Raw genomic sequence first — 16,773 nt, forward strand, 5'->3', positions numbered from 1 at the left:
TAAGTGCAGGGAAAATACAACTCACCTGCTGAATCAGTGGGGGGCCTGAGCTTGTTTCGTTGAGACGAGATGGTCCCGAGATGGGAGAGTGAGAGAAGCCCGCTTCAGAAAGATACGATGTTGGAAATTGTAGCACAGTTTTCAGTGCTCTCCTAGCGATGTCAGGATATTCCGAAATGACTTTAATCCTAAAGCTCGTTAGAGTTGTTATCTCAAATGTACGTTTAAGGTGGCCGTGATTTGCATAGATAGTAGCATAGATTTTGTTTTCGTTGAGGTTGTAGGCTCATCTTCTGGCTCTTCAGGTTCGATTTTCCCCGTAAAAAAAGAACATTTGTTCTTTGGATAGATTTCTTGGAACAAATGTGATGGGCGAGGACCTACGTCATACGTTATTATCGAGGCCAAGCACACATACAAATACAAAACAAGATGTACCACTAACAGTCCAATCAATGCATTTCTATGACGACCTCCTATCCTGGAGTTGTATATCTAGAGTAGACAAGGATATTGGTGTGTTAAGCGGCACAGGCAAAAGTCAATCGGCCAGAATGCAGTTGTGAATAAATTATTTATTATTTCTGCTCGGCCCGGTACCAAATGCGCCACGGCCCGGCCCGGTCGTTTGGGACCCCTGCCTTAAATGACAACTTCTAATCAGGCGTCAGTACATGTCAAAATTACTCCACCAGATGTAGTCACTGAAATTCACTCAAGTTTGGACAAACCGAATTACAGTTTGCACAGAGAAATTTTAAATTTTCAAACATTAAATTAATGTGATGTACATGACAAAGATTTATCCGTTAAATCAATGAATTGCCCAGCCCTTGTTTATGCTTTAGTTGGAGTGTGTTTTGGCAGCACAGGCCACCTAACTGTCTATATGCCCAAGTCATATGCAAAAAATGGACATGAAACAGAGATGCTGTTCAGATGATCTCATTTACACTATTTTGGCAAGCTATTCATCACCTCTACTGCCCTTCTGTCAACACTAGCATACTTTGACTAAGACTAGTTGCCCCCTCACCTTCTTTTCCTCAACATGCACTTCCAGGACCACATTCACTGACAACGCAGTATTCAGTGTTATCAAACACTCTGACAGACAATAATCCTGTATCTACAAATGAAGCACTAGGTCAGTCTCATGATTCCATTTCACTGTTTCTTAAAATGATAGAATTAGTAGTTATCAAATGCGTTCCAGAGCTTGTTTCTTGGTACTCGTTGATACTCTTTTTTTTTTGTGTTGATTTTTGCTCATTGTTTTTCTGACCCACTAACTAAGGACATAGACCTGAAGGACTTGCAGCACAACTGGGCAAATTATGGCCCGTGGACCACAACTGTCCCAACTAAGATCTCTTCATCTCCCTCGTGCATCTATGAAGTCCGACTAAAACGTAAAGTATATGATGTATATATTTTGACATGTGCAAGCGAAAAATAGCAGCAGCGTTTTCACTACTAGTTTAGCCTTTGTTTTGAAATTTGTCCAGGCAGCAATCTAACGTCGGCTGGTTTGAGCTTAATCCTGCCGGTGGCTCACCTAAGCCAATGCACAGTGACAAATAAAATCTGGTCTGCACTTTCATATTTTATTTTAACTCAAAGCTAAATTTTAAATAATTTAAAGCTAAAATTATTATTCTTTATGATTTGGATGACGTAGAAGAAATGATCACTGCCATCATTAGGGTGTATTGCCTCATATCTGCCGATTTGTATCACGAATCGCAGGTCCTGATTCGATTGCATCCCGATGAATCCCAATACCACATTTTAAAATGATTATTGTGATATTTGCATATCACTTTAAGAAAAACAAATCAAAATGGACATAAAAGTACATTTACATCCAGCACTTAAGTAAACATGTTTTATGTTTGGCTTTCATTATAAAATGTTCTCTTTTTTAACGCAAACCTGCTTAAATGCGGGATTCTAAACATGAAAAACAAATCTTAAAGGATGTCTAGCATGTCAATAACGAACAGTTACAGTCGTATGAAAAGTATCTGAACCTTTTGGAATTTGTCACATTTCTGCATAAAATCACTATCAAATGTGATCTGGTCATTGTCAAAATCACACAGATGAAAAAAGAGTGTCTACTTTAACTAAAACCACCCAAGCATTTTTAGGTTTTTATTAGGGGTGTCAAACGTTTAAAAATTTTAATCGAGTTAATCACAGCTTAAAAATTAATTAATCGTAATTAATCACAATTCAAACCATCTATAAAATATGCCATATTTTTCTGTAAATTATTGTTGGAATGGAAAGATAAGACACAAGACAGATATATACATTCAACATACGTACTGTATTTGTTTATTATAACAATAAATGAACAAAATGGCATTAGCATTATGAACATTCTTTTTAAGTGATCCATGGATAGAAAGACTTCTAGTTCTTAAAAGATAAATGTTAGTACAAGGTATAGAAATTTTATATTAAAACCCCTCTTAATGTTTTCGTTTGATTAAAAGTTTCAATCGAAAAAATAAACTAGTAGCTGTCAATAATTACACCATGCTCACTCATGGTACTAACTAAAGACGTCGATTGGGTCCGATCACATCATTTTCAAAGTATCGGAATCGGCAAAAAAATATCGGACATGCCTTTTTTTAATATATATATTCTTTTATTTAAATCCTTTTCTAATTGTAGTTAACGTTACAGACAAAATGTCTTACACTCATCTAGAGTAGTTTTGGCTTAAAGTAGGGCTATCAAATTTATTGCGTTAACAGCGGTAATTAATTTTTAAAAATTAATCACGTTAAATAATTAACGCATGCGCTGCACGACCCACTCACGCGTTGTCACGTACAATCTATAAAGACGCCGTTTTACCTATAGATAGCGCTAAAAGGCAGCGTATAATTAGTAGAGAGAATTTTGACAGCCTTTGGAGCCATTTTTTTATGTGGCTAAAGCCTTAAAATACCTCTCTCAGCAATTAAAAATAACGTGGGAGGCAATGTGGGGAAGAAAGGTAGTAGTTGATCATTTTCTTAACACCCTATGTTCTTTCCCAACGCAGAGAAGATATATCAATTGGTGCCCCTACGCACAGTCATGGTTGCGCTTCCCATCATGCATTTGGGCAGAAGTTAAATGGCTGCTGTATCGTTTACTGAAAGCTCAACAAATACACTAGATGGCAATATTTAGTCACAATATACAAAGCCACATTTATCCTTTAAGAATTACAAGTCCTTCTATCCATGGATCCCTCTCACAGAAAGAATGTTAATAATGTAAATGCCATCTTGAGGATTTATTGTCATAATAAACAAATACAGTACTTATGTACTGTATGTTGAATGTATATATTTGTCCGAGTTTTAGTCATTTTTTTCTTAATGCATTGTCAAAATGTATATGATCGGGAAAAATTAACGGGAATGATTGGAATTGAATCAGGAGCAAAAAAAAAAAGCAATCGGATCGAAAAATATCGGGATCGGCAGATACTCAAACTAAAACGATCGGGATCGGATCGGGAGCAGAAAAACATGATCGGAACAACACTAGTACTAACCCATAAAATCAGTTGGACCCAAGCGCCAGCAGAGGACGCCAAACACCAAAAAACAAGTAACAAGCGGACATTACGCTGTACTTTTATTTTAATCTGTTTGAGCGGGGCATGTGCGTTAATTGCGTCAAATATTTTAACGTGAGTAATTTTAAAAAATTAATTACCGCCCGTTAACGCGATAAATTTGACAGCCCTAGTTTTCATATTGTAATGAGGATAGTATGCAAACAATGGCAGAAGGGGGGCAAAATAAGTCAGTGAACCATCACATTTAATATTTTGTGGCCCCCCAATTCAGCAGCAATAACTTCAACTAGAGTCACTAGACCCTTCCTGTAGCTGCAGATGAGTCTGGCACATCGATCAGGACTAATCTTGGCCCATTCTTCTTTACAAAACTGCTGTAGTTCAGTCAGATTCCTGGGATGTCTGGCCTGAATTACTGTCCTCAGGTCATGCCACAGCATCTCAATGGGGTTCAAGTCTGGACTTTGACTTAGCCACTCAAGAACGTGTATTTTGTTCTTCTGAAACCATTCTGAATTTGATTTACTTTTGTGTTTTGGATCATTGTCTTGTTGCAGCATCCATCCTGTTTTTAGCTTCAACTGTCTGATAGACGGCCTCAGGTTTTCCTGCAAAACATCCTGATAAACTTTGGAATTCATTTTTCCATTAATGATTGCAAGTTGTCCAGGCCCTGAGGCAGCAAAAACAGCCCCAAATCATGATGCTCCTCCACCATGCTTCACAGTGGGGATGAGGTGTTGATGTTGGTGTGCTGTTCCATTTTTCGTCCACACATCACATTGTGTGTTGCTCCCAAACAATTCAACTTTGGTTTCATCAGTCCACAAAATATTTTGATGGTGATTTTATGATGAAATGTGAGAAATTCCAAAAGGGTCAGATACTTTTTCATCCCAATGTATTCTTATTGATTTCATTCAGTCCTTTATTTTTTTCATTACGCGGCTTTCCTGCTCCTGTTTTTAAAACTAAAAGAACTTTAAATTTTGTGTTTGAATATGTCTGGAGAAGACTTTGAACAAAGCTTCCGGTGACCTGCGCGGACGATGGCGTCACACACGAGACTGGGCGTGGCGTTTATAAACGCACCTTAAACGCAGTGCGAACAGGTGTAAAATATTGTCCGAATTACAGGGCATAAAAATGTATCCTTCCTAGTGTAGCCGTCACCTTAATTGGTGTCCACTTGTGGAAATTTCAATTGTTTGGACATTTTTTGGAAAGGGACGCCTGTTCGTTAAAGATCGGACAGTATATATCAGAGCACAAACTAAACATAAAGTAAAATAATTTTTACAGAGAGAATTATTCTGCGCTGAAGATTCCAATAAACACAGTGGATTGCATCATTAATAAATGAAAGGAAGATGTTCCATCAATACCATTAGGACTCTTCTTAGGAGAAGGGCCTGCATCAAGGATGTGGCTAAGAACACGTTGGTCACTCTGTGAAAGCTCTAGCATTTCTCTTTTGTACAAAAAAGAAAGTATCCCTAATGGATATTGGCATGTTGTCAGGGCTGATGCAGATAAAACAAATTTGGCAGGAGTGTGACAGTTGACAAGACAGCATCCCCATGTAACGGAAGGAAGCCTGGCTAACAAAGGAAGTCAACAAAAAGGCCTTAACAGCATGGATGACTCTGCAGAAAAGTTGATGTTCCATTTTTGTCAGAATAGTTCATGATACTATACATTTCATTCAAGCCCGCAGCAGGTATTTTGACCATCCCAGAGTCACTTTAAGATGCTTTATGGGTGCTGGAGTTCTTAACAGTTCATACCAGGCTTGGCCAAGACTGACATCTAATGTACGGTTCGTTTCACTTCTTTGGCTCCATCACTTTATCCGAGCCTGAGCACTATTACGCATACGTGGTCAACTAGGAGTTTTTGTATAACCATAAACTAGCACCTGGCACTGTTGATATAAGGAGAACAAACATATAAAAAGTAAGATGTCCTGATTGCGGAACTAACAGTTTGTTGTGCACATTTAATTTGTGGTCCTTGTTATTCAACATTTTCTTTCTGCTATAATATTTGAGTTGAGTTTTTCTTCTCACTGTTTATAATTTCAATATATGTCTTGACATAATGTGTAATAGTACATGCATTAATACTGTATATCTTAAAAAAATCCGTTAAATTCATTCTAGTCAGCTTTCATAGACTGTAGAGCTGGGAATCTTTGGGCACCTAACGATTCGATTACGATTACGATTCAGAGGCTCCGATTCGATTATAAAACGATTATTGATGCACCTCCCTCCTTTTTTTTTTGTTTTTTTTGTTTTAAATGTTTTGTACATTAGTTCCAAAATTGTTCAAAAATACTCTCAGGCTAAACCAAACTACTATTTCAGTATCAAGTTAACATATAGCAGTAAAAAAATATACAAAAATAACAGTAAATAAAAAACTCTAGTCCTCATTCTATATCAGCAGCTTTAAACTACATTCAATTATTTTAATGTTGTGAATCAACCGTTAAAGTTGTTAAAATTGCTCCCGTCATTCCATAATTTCCCTTTTGTCTACTTTCGACATGTGAAAGTTTTAAAACTATTTTAAAGATAGATTCAAATCAATATTTTACCGATTTAGGAGTATTTTAGATAAAAAGTTAATTAGGTTTGCTTGGAAGGTTCGCTACAACAGCCTTGCAGGGAAGTGTACTGCTTTAAGATGGCAGCCGTTTACTACGCCCGCATCTAGCTTTTTGTAGCTGTGCTGCTAACGCTACCGTATCTATATAGCATCTAGTCCTATATAAATGATATCTACCGCAACATTATGTCCATGTACTTTATAGCAGCTTTTCGGCAGCAGTCAGGTATGTTGTTTTGTTTTTTTTAATCTCGTGGCATGAGTTGAGCTAGAGCGTGAGTTGAGCATTGGCATTACCCGAGGGACCGGGTATTGAGAAGCATGATGTTTAGCTACTCTCACTCCCTTCCTCATTGTCCCAAAGACCGCGCGGCCAGTATCACGTTTTTACATGAGTTATCATGTAAAAATGTTAAAATTCACATTTTTACATAATTATCACGTTTTTTTACATGATAATTATAACATTTTTACTCGACAGTTGTCACATTTTTACATGACAACGTGTTTTTACATAATTATCACATTTTTATGATAGTTACCACGTTTTTACATGGTTATATTATGTAAAAATAAACATATGATTATGTTTTTATATGATAATTATCACATTTTTACATGATAATTATAACATTTCTACACGTTTTCACATTTACTATGTCATTTTTACATGTTAACTATCATGTGATAACTATCACATAAAACATGTTAATTATCATGTAAATATGTGGAAACTCTTTTACATTGTTTTTACATGATAATAATCACGTTTTTACATGATATAACATTTTTGCACGAGTGTTCATATATTTACATAATTATCTTGTTTTTACATGATAACTATCATGTAAAAACATGTTAATAGTTTCGACATGATAACTATCATGTAAAAACATCTATATAAAAGTTTCCACATTTACATGATAATTAACATGATTTAACATGATAATTATCATGTTTCTACATGATAATTATCCCATTTTTACATGAGTGTTCACAATTTTACATGATAATTAACATGTTTTTACCTGATAATTATCGCATTTTTACATGATACTGATAAATTCTCTCATGTTCACATGATAATGTAGTTATCACATATGTACATGTTTTTATATGATAATTCTCATGTTTCTACATAATTATAACATTTTTACACAAGTTTTCACATTTTTACCTGATAATTAACATAGTTTTACATGATGATTATCGCGTTTTTACATGTGATGAATTTTCACATGTTTACATGATACTTTAGTTATCATGTATTTACATGGAAATTATCACGTTTTTACATGCTAATTATCACGTTTCTACATAATAATTCTAATATAGTTACACGAGGTTTCACAATTTTACATGATAATTAACACGTTTTTAGATCATTAACACGTTTTTAGATAATTAGCACATTTTGACATAATTATCATGTCAAAATGTGCTAATTTTCATAAAAACATGTACAAATGTAAAAAATGGTATAAACTTGTAAAAACGTGATTATTATCATGTAAAAACATTATGTGAAAATCTGATAACTACAGTATCATGTAAACACGTGACAATTTATCACTTTGAAACTTTGAAAGAGGAAATTGCAGAATGGCTAACGATTTGAAAAATTCTTTTCATTTTTATTTCATTCTTGGGTTGAGACATGAGAATATTTTAAAGCACCGTGGATGGTGTTAGAATAAGTATGCGTTCTCACAGATGGAATTCAAAATACATGCAGTCATGCATTTCACATTTTTACATGACAGTAATCATGTTTTTACATGATAATTTTAACATTTTTACAAAATTATCACATTTTTACATGATGGTTAGCATGTTTTTATATGATACTGGACTTTTTTTTCATTCTCTTCTGGCGGTAATCCACTTCTGTATTCCCAGCCTTTGATAAAACTTTTGTTTTTAAAATAAATGACATTAATGAACAAGAATGTGCAAAAAGCATAAAGCAAAATCTCAACGATGCTTCAAATGAATCTGTAAACTTTCAGAAAAATATTAACTTCTAAGCTATTTCAGTAACAACCACTATTTGCCATCACAGATCACACTGCGTATGACAGCCATCCAGGAATAGCCGCGTTTTTTTCCGTTGCATCTCCTCTTGCTTCTCCATGCTGTTATTAGATGCTATTGCTGTGCTGGCAATTTTTCAATTTAGCAGTTATTTTTGACAATTACACAGGCAAAACTTTTATTTTAGGTCAAACGTTTTGCAACTGTCAAAGTCAACACATTTCTTTGTCTTTGCTCACAGGACGTGGCTACTTCTAAGAAATGTTACTTCTCCACTTTTCCTCAGCTCTTACAAGAGGTCCTTTAAGACACAGCAGACAGGATACGCCGCTTCCAGCTGAATCATAGCTGGGGGTGTGTTAACTGCTGGAATGCCCTTTTATGGCATAGAAGAACTTTTTAACACAGGAAATGATGTCATGAGTAAGCGAGGAGGAGTAGATCTTGAGGTCACTGACTTTTAACAGCAGACAGAGGCAATCAGGAACGTTATTTTTTATTATATTGGATATTATCAAGCACTGTAAAAACAGCATCTGTTCAAACAAGTAACGCATTTCAGTAGAAGAAAAAGTTTACAAGTACTGACCTCATTCACCCTTTTTTAACTGAGAAGTCTCCAAAATGGAATAAGCGAGATGTTTTCTTAGTTTTCTTCCTTGCTAACCCTAATCATGTCCAAATAACAAGGATGAATATAGAAAGAACAGCAGGAAAATGATTTAGAGAGGCTGAGGATCTCAGAGTCTGTTGTGACACTGAATCCATGCGAGTAGGATGGTGACACTTAACGCCCTGTTTTTTCTCCATGTTGTCACTATGCTGCCACTTACTGACGCTAACATGCAACCTCCGGTTCATTTTAAAAAGAAACTTGCTTTCACAGTGCGTCCTTGTCCTCATTATTCAAATAGACCTTCAGCTCAAGGTCTTGAAAATCTGTCATGTCAGAAAATTTTCCCCCCAAAATAAGTCAGTATTTTTTTTAAATCTTAAGTAGTGCACTCAAATTTGACTAGAGTTGACATGTAAATGTGCCTTGAATTTAGATACAAAAATATCTTAAGAAAGTAGTAATGTTGGAGCAGGTGTCAGTTTTATGGGTATGCTTCTGTTCTGTGGATGAAACTGTAACTTTTCCGGTTTGTAAGTCATTTGACTTATGTTCCTCATTTTTAAACTTAACTTCATGTGCTTCTACAACCCCTAGCAAAAAGTAGGGAATCACCCGTCTCGGACGAGCACTCACTCCGACATTTTATCATGTAGAACAAATTCAGATAAAAAGCTTGAAAAAATGATGAATTGGTTCAAAAGTGCAGCTCTTCAGAAACACTAAAATAAATGAATGTCTAAAATGTCAATGTAAACTTGTGCATTCATTGAAGATTTAACCACTGCCATCTCCCCAGTACCTTTGCCTGACATGCAGCCCCATATCATCAAGGACTGAGGGAATTTTGGTTTTCTTCAGGCACTCATCTTTGTAATTCCCACTGAAACAGCACCAAACAAAAGTTCCAGCATCATCACCTCGTCCAATGCAGATTCTTGACTCTTGACACCTCGTCCAATGCAGATTCTTGACTCTTGACAAGGTGATGACGCTGGAACTTTGGTTGGAAAAAAAAATAAAAAATAAAGCTTCCTATTTGTCATGCTAATTACACATTTTAAGTAGACACAACTCAGATTCTTAAATGCAACCACCAGATGGAAAGTGCCCTCTTATTGTCAAATGATGGTAATAAATGTCTGCTCAAGACATTAAATGATGCAATGCCAATCAAAGAGATCTATTAATTCATTGGGTAATCCACGATGATCATCATCACTAAAACTGTCAATCAAAACTAAACTAAAATTGTACAATTAATTATTGTTGTATCAAATGTAACACAGTTTTATAAACAGTATTTTGTAAGGTTATGACTGAGTGGCCTACAAAATTCGAAGGAGCTGTGTTGTCTTATTTTTGTAAATACTGCAAATCAGGGGTGTCAAACTCAATGTATTAGGGGATGGCTAGAAATTGAGTCTGGGTGAATATGGGTTGAATCAAAGCCCCCCCCCCCCCTCCCCCCCAAAAAAATCAAAAAAACAAAAACAATAAGAATAATCCTGCTAACTTGTAGGTAAAAACACCAGCAAAAGGTATCATTAGCTATAGTTTTGTTAGACTTGTAAAAGTGTGTTTTAGGGAACGACTTTAAATTTTTTTCATGTTGCTGCTCATAGAGACACATATACTGTGGGGCAAATAAGTATTTAGTCAACCACTAATTGTGCAAGTTCTCCCACTTGAAAATATTAGAGAGGCCTGTAATTGTCAACATGGGTAAACCTCAACCATGAGAGACAGAATGTGGAAGAAAAAACAGAAAATCACATTGTTTGATTTTTAAAGAATTTATTTACAAATTAGAGTGGAAAATTAAGTATTTGGTCAATACCAAAAGTTCATCTCAATACTTTGTTATGTACCCTTTGTTGGCAATAACGGAGGCCAAACGTTTTCTGTAACTCTTCACAAGATTTTCACACACTGTTGCTGGTATTTTGGCCCATTCCTCCATGCAGATCTCCTCTAGAGCAGTGATGTTTTGGAGCTGCCGTTGGACAACACTGACTTTCAACTCCCTTCACAGATTTTCTATGGGGTTAAGATCTGGAGATTGGCTAGGCCACTACAGGACCTTGAAATGCTTCTTACGAAGCCACCCCTTTGTTGCCCTGGCTGTGTGTTTGGGATCATTGTCATGCTGAAAGACCCGTCTCATCTTCAATGACCTTGCTGATGGAAGGAGATTTTCACTCAAAATCTCTCGATACATAGCCCCATTCATTCTTTCCTTTACACAGATCAGTCGTCCTGGTCCCTTTGCAGAAAAACAGCCCCAAAGCATGATGTTTCCACCCCCATGCTTCACAGTGGGTATGGTGCAACTCAGTATTCTTTTTCCTCCAAACAAAAGAACCTGTGTTTCTACCAAAAAGTTCTGTTTTGGTTTCATCTGACCATAACACATTCTCCCAGTCCTCCTCTGGATCATCCAAACGCTCTCTAGTGAACCGCAGACGGGCCTGGATGTGTACTTTATTCAGCAGGGGGACACTTCTAGCAGTGCAGGATTTGAGTCCTGGCGGCGCATTGTGTTACTGATAGTAGCCTTTGTTACTGTGGTCCCAGCTCTCTGTAGGTCATTTACTAGGTCCCCCTGTGTGGTTCTGGGATTTTTGCTCACCGTTCTTGTTATCATTTTGACGCCACGGGGTGACATCTTGCATGGAGCCCCAGATCGAGGGAGATTATCAGTGGTCTTGTATGTCTTCCATTTTCTAATAATTGCTCCCACAGTTGATTTCTTTACACCAAGCGTTTTACCTATTTCAGATTCAGTCTTCCCAGCCTGGTGCAGGTCTACAATTTAGTCTCTGATGTCCTTTGACAGCTCTTTGGTCTTGGCCATAGTGGAGTTTTGAGTGTGACTGACTGAGGTTATGGACACGTGTCTTTTATACAGATAATGAGTTAAAACAGGTGCCATTAATAGAGGTAACGAGTGGAGCCTCGTTAGACCTTGTTAGACTTCTTTGACAGCCAGAAATCTTGCTTGTTTGTAGGTGACCAAATACTTATTTTCCACTCTAATTCGGAAATAAATTCTTTAAAAATCAAACAATGTGATTTTCTGTTTTTTTTTTCCACATTCTGTCTCTCATGGTTGAGGTTTACCCATGTTGACAATTACAGGCCTCTCTCATCTTTTCAAGTAGGAGAACTTGCACAATTGGTGGTTGACTAAATATTTATTTGCCCCACTGTATATTACCTTGTATTTATCTCGTTTAATATGGCTGAAATTAAGACATTGTTTTTATTATAAAAAAGATAATTGCTTCAATCTACAACAGTTTTCACCCGTCAGACTCCTTCCCACTGAAGTGACCACTGTAGATGTACAATTATCATAATTTTGTCACTCTAACTTTGAATATAATTGCATACTGTGTAGGGGGTTGAACAAAAAATCGTAAAGGATTGTAATTGACTACTCCAAAATGACTTAGTTACCGTGTTGTTGATTCAAAGTTTCCTAAAAGAAAATTTTTTTTGGGAATAGTTGTATAAAATTTGTTTGGACTTTTTTTGTTAATTTTTAAATTAATTTGTTCTCTTTTAGGAGTGAGTTGGGTGGACGTGCAGAACAGACATCATGGTGGCCTTATCATTAAAGATCGGCGTGGGAAACGTGGTGAAAACCATGCAGTTTGAGCCCTCCACGATGGTGTACGACGCTTGCCGCATCATCAGGGAGAGAGTGACAGAGGCACAACTTGGACAGCGTGAGTTCAACACAACTTTTGGATTGCAGGCCAATACAGTAGTTATACTCCCACCTAAATTCATTAACCCCTTCTAGGCTACTCATTGAACTCATTGGCACTAAAACATGAGCATTCACAGCCTGTCCTCCCAGTTTAAATGAATTGGACGTCTGTCGTTGTCAGTGAAAGACGATGAGTTAATAGTAGCTTTTCTCTTTCCCTTTTTTTTTTTATAAACTTACCGTATTTTCCGCACTATAAGGTGCACCTTCAATGAAGGGCCTATTTTAAAACTGCTTTCAAATACACTGCTGGCCAAAAGTATTCTCACCCCTCAAATTCTGTCTGATAATGCTCAATTTCTCCCAGAAAATGATTGCAATTGCAAATGCGTTGGTAGTAATATCCTTATTTGTTTTGCATGCAATGAAAAAACACAAAAGAGAATGACATTTTTTTTAACATCATCATCATTTTACACAAAATTCCAAAAACGGGCCGGACAAAAGTATTGGCACCCTCAGCCTAATACTTGGTAGCACAACCTTTAGACAAAATAACTGAGAACGAAGGCTTCCGATAGCCACCAATGAGTTTCTTAGAATGCTCTGCTGGAATTTTAGACCATTCTTTTTTGGTCAGCTACTCCAGGTCTCTGAGATTTGAAGGGTGCCTTCTCCAAACTGCCATTTTCAGATCTCTCCACAGGTGTTCTATGGGATTCAGGTCTGGACTCATTGCTGGCCACTTTAGAAGTATCTAGTGCTTTCTCTGAAAGCATTTGCTAGTGCTTTTTGAAGTGTATTTTGGTTCATTGTCCTGCTGGAAGACCCATGACCTCTGAGGGAGACCCAGCTTTCTCCCAGTGGGCCCTACATTATGCTGCAAAATTTGTTGGTCGTCTTCAGACTTCATAATGCCATGCACACGGTCAAGCAGTCCAGTGTCAGAGGTAGCAAAGCAGCCCCAAAACATCAGGGAACCTCCGCCATGTTTGACTGTGGGGACAGTGTTTTTTTCTTTGAAGGCCTTGTTTTTTTCCTGTAAACTCTATGTTGATGCCTTTTCCCAAAAAGCTCTACTTTTATCTCATCTGACAAGATAACATTCTTCCAAAAGGTTTTCGGCTTTCTCAGGTAAGTTTTGGCAAACTCCTGTGCCTGTCTTTATGTCTCTGGGTCAGAAGTGGGGTCCTACTGGGTATCCTACCATAGAGTCCCTTTTCATTTCGATGCTGACGGACTGCAGGACAGCTTGAACTTGTTTGGATGTTAGTCAACGTTCTCAATACACCATCCGCACAGTCTTTCGTTGAACTCTCTCGTCAATTTTTCTTTTCCGCCCACATCTAGGGAGGTTCGCCACAGTGCCATGGGCTTTACACTTATTGTTGACACTGCACACGGTAGACACAGGAACATTCAGGTCTTTGGAGATGGACTTAGCCTTGAGATTGCCCATGCTTCCTCACAATTTTGCTTCTCAAGTCCTCAGACTTCGGTCTTCTTTGTTTTCTCCATGCTCAATGTGGTACACACAAGGACACAGAGCAGAGGTTGAGTCAACTTTAATTCATTTTAACTGGCTGCAAGTGGGATTTAGTTATTGCCACCGCCTGTTATGTGCCACAGGTAAGTTACAGGTGCTGTTAATTAGACAAATTAGAGAAGCATCACGTGATTTTTCAAAGGGTGCCAATACTTTTGTAGGGCCAATTTTTGGAGTTTTGTGTAAAATGATAATGATTAATTTTTTTTTTCCATTCTCTTTTGTGTTTTTTCATTGCAAGCAAAATAAATGAAGATATTACTACCAAAGCATTTGTAATTGTAAACATTTTTGGGATGCCAATATTTTTGGCCAGCACTGTATGCTATTATGGTAGCCTACATGACCTTAAAATGTGGATGCCAGGTCTTTATAAGGTTTGTATTTTTAATACAAAACAACATAAAATAGTCACTTGTCCTAGAAAGGGTTATTGTTAAAAAAATCAGACAAGAATGTTAAATGCACAGCAGGTTTTTGATCAGATGTGGCTGGCATTTTCCTTTGTCATTTACGAGATCACAATCAATAGGGAAGCCACACCCTAGAGTAGAGGCAATTAGCAGCCTTAAATGTTTATGATCATGTTGTTGATAAACCCTAACTAGTCTCATGCCTTTGTTATAATAAGGCATTTATGTGTATTTCTGGAGCATTTTTCTCATTAATGCTCATGAATGCAGGTTGTCAACTATTTTTAGTACGAGTTCGTTATCTTTTGACGTTGCGTTGAAAACGTGTGCATGCCTGAGTAATACTTTAGTGGAACATTTTTAACATTTTGAGCACTTGTATTGGTCACACACAGAATATTTAGAGCAGTAGAAACAAAAAGCATTAAAGCAATTAATCAGCTTTGTTATTCTTTTGTTGTTGTTATTGTTGCAGCCAACGACTATGGACTGTTTCTCTCTGACGAAGACCCAAAGAAAGGCATTTGGCTTGAGGCTGGAAAAGCTCTAGACTACTACATGTTGAGGAATGGGGTGAGTCACTCCTAAAAAGGAAGACAGAAATGAAATCCACACTGTTTTACTTTATGGGCACTCAACGAATTATAGGGACTTAGTCAGCTAAATGAACATTTGTTTCAAATAAACGTTGATCACATCAGTATTTTAGAAAAGAACAAGCTGTATTACTATTATTACTATGTAATTTGACAAGTGACAAGCTGTCATTTAGCCAAACTTTTAGCGTTGAAATTTAAAACAAAGAGAATTTCCGTTTCAACTAGACTCCTCCCGTTTTCACTATACTTTCACTCATACATACATACATACATACATTCTCCTCTCACGTTCATACATACTTTCCTCACATACATATATATTCACTCTTATACACATATATTTTATTTATACAAACATACATTTCACAGACTAAAAATGTGTGAATGTGAGAGCAAACATGTATGAATATAAGAGTGAAAATGTATGAACGTGAGAGAGAAAATGTATAAACGTGAAAGTATGTGTGTGAGAGGGCCAGAATGAAAAATGTCTTGTACGGCCCCTCATACCTCTACGTGCACGTTCGGTATGACAGCTCGCTAGTTTCCGTCCGTCCGTCCAGTTACTGTTCCAGTTGTTTCATGAATTGCTATTTATGGTAGTCAGTATAATAACACTTTATTTGACAGTGGCACCATAAGACTGTCATAAGACCATCATGATTATGACATGACACTGCCATGAGCGTTATTGAATGCTTATGACAGATGTCATTTTGTGTCATTTCGGCAAATGATCTCACTTTTGAATGGATGTAAACGATCTGAACTCGACATAAATGGAGTTAGTGACATAATTTGCCGGATGACACTTTATGACCTCTGTCATAAGCATTCTTTTATGCCCATGAGAGTGTCATGTCATGATTATGACAGTGTTATGGCAGTGTTATGACGCCGCTTTCAAATAAATTTACAAATAAGCCGCAGGATTCAAAATGAGGAAAATTAGTGTCTCATCGTCGGAAAATTCCGGTAAAAGGAATAAAAACATAAATACACACTGTTTACAGCACCAAGTAACGCTCTAAAGTTGATTTTATTTTCTCCATTGTGGCTCATTGCATGCCACTGATGACAATAGCGGCCCACTTCATTTAAACTATGAAGATTGACAGTGAATGCTTCAGAATCGGTTATATCTTGTAGATCTTAAAATATTCAGAATATTTTGTTCTGCAGATCTTATATTTTTACATCCACATGAATAACATTTTTTCTCTCAGGACACTCTGGAGTACAAGAAGAAGCAGAGACCTTTGAAGATCCGCATGTTAGATGGGACCGTGAAGACAGTCATGGTGGACGATTCCAAGATTGTCAGCGACATGCTCATGACCATCTGTGCAAGAATAGGTCAACGACATTACACAATTGAAGTCCTGAAAATGCCCTTTTGAAAACTCCATTCATGAAATGTATAATTCTAGGCATTACAAACTATGATGAGTATTCGCTGGTGCGAGATATTGGTGAGGAGAAGAAGGAAGAGATCACAGGCACTCTTAAAAGAGACAAAACCCTGCTCAGAGATGACAAGAAGATGGAGAAGTTAAAGCAGAAGCTCCACACGGACGATGAATGTATGTTATTGATGTGTTTTCAACATCTAATTGATGTTAAATAAAGCCTAATGATTCTAGAA

General features: G+C 36.9%; 1 protein-coding gene across 4 annotated transcripts in view; it reads left to right on the plus strand.

The window, feature by feature from the left end:
* tln1 (talin 1) overlaps nt 1-16,773 on the plus strand; it is a 131,840-nt gene that overhangs the window by 27,260 nt on the left and 87,807 nt on the right. For 2 of the 4 annotated variants that reach the window (XM_057818297.1, XM_057818301.1), the window contains exons 2-6: nt 1,298-1,412; nt 12,424-12,586; nt 15,005-15,102; nt 16,355-16,484; nt 16,559-16,711. In XM_057818297.1, coding sequence (XP_057674280.1) covers nt 12,457-12,586; nt 15,005-15,102; nt 16,355-16,484; nt 16,559-16,711 — 511 coding nt within the window. In that variant the 5' untranslated portion in view covers nt 1,298-1,412; nt 12,424-12,456. Of the gene's footprint in view, nt 1-1,063; nt 1,148-1,297; nt 1,413-12,423; nt 12,587-15,004; nt 15,103-16,354; nt 16,485-16,558; nt 16,712-16,773 lie in introns of all 4 variants that reach the window. The other 2 variants (XM_057818300.1, XM_057818299.1) reach the window with 2 other exon arrangements.

The sequence above is a fragment of the Corythoichthys intestinalis genome, chromosome 17, assembly GCF_030265065.1.
Source record: "Corythoichthys intestinalis isolate RoL2023-P3 chromosome 17, ASM3026506v1, whole genome shotgun sequence".
Lineage (NCBI taxonomy): Eukaryota > Metazoa > Chordata > Actinopteri > Syngnathiformes > Syngnathidae > Corythoichthys > Corythoichthys intestinalis.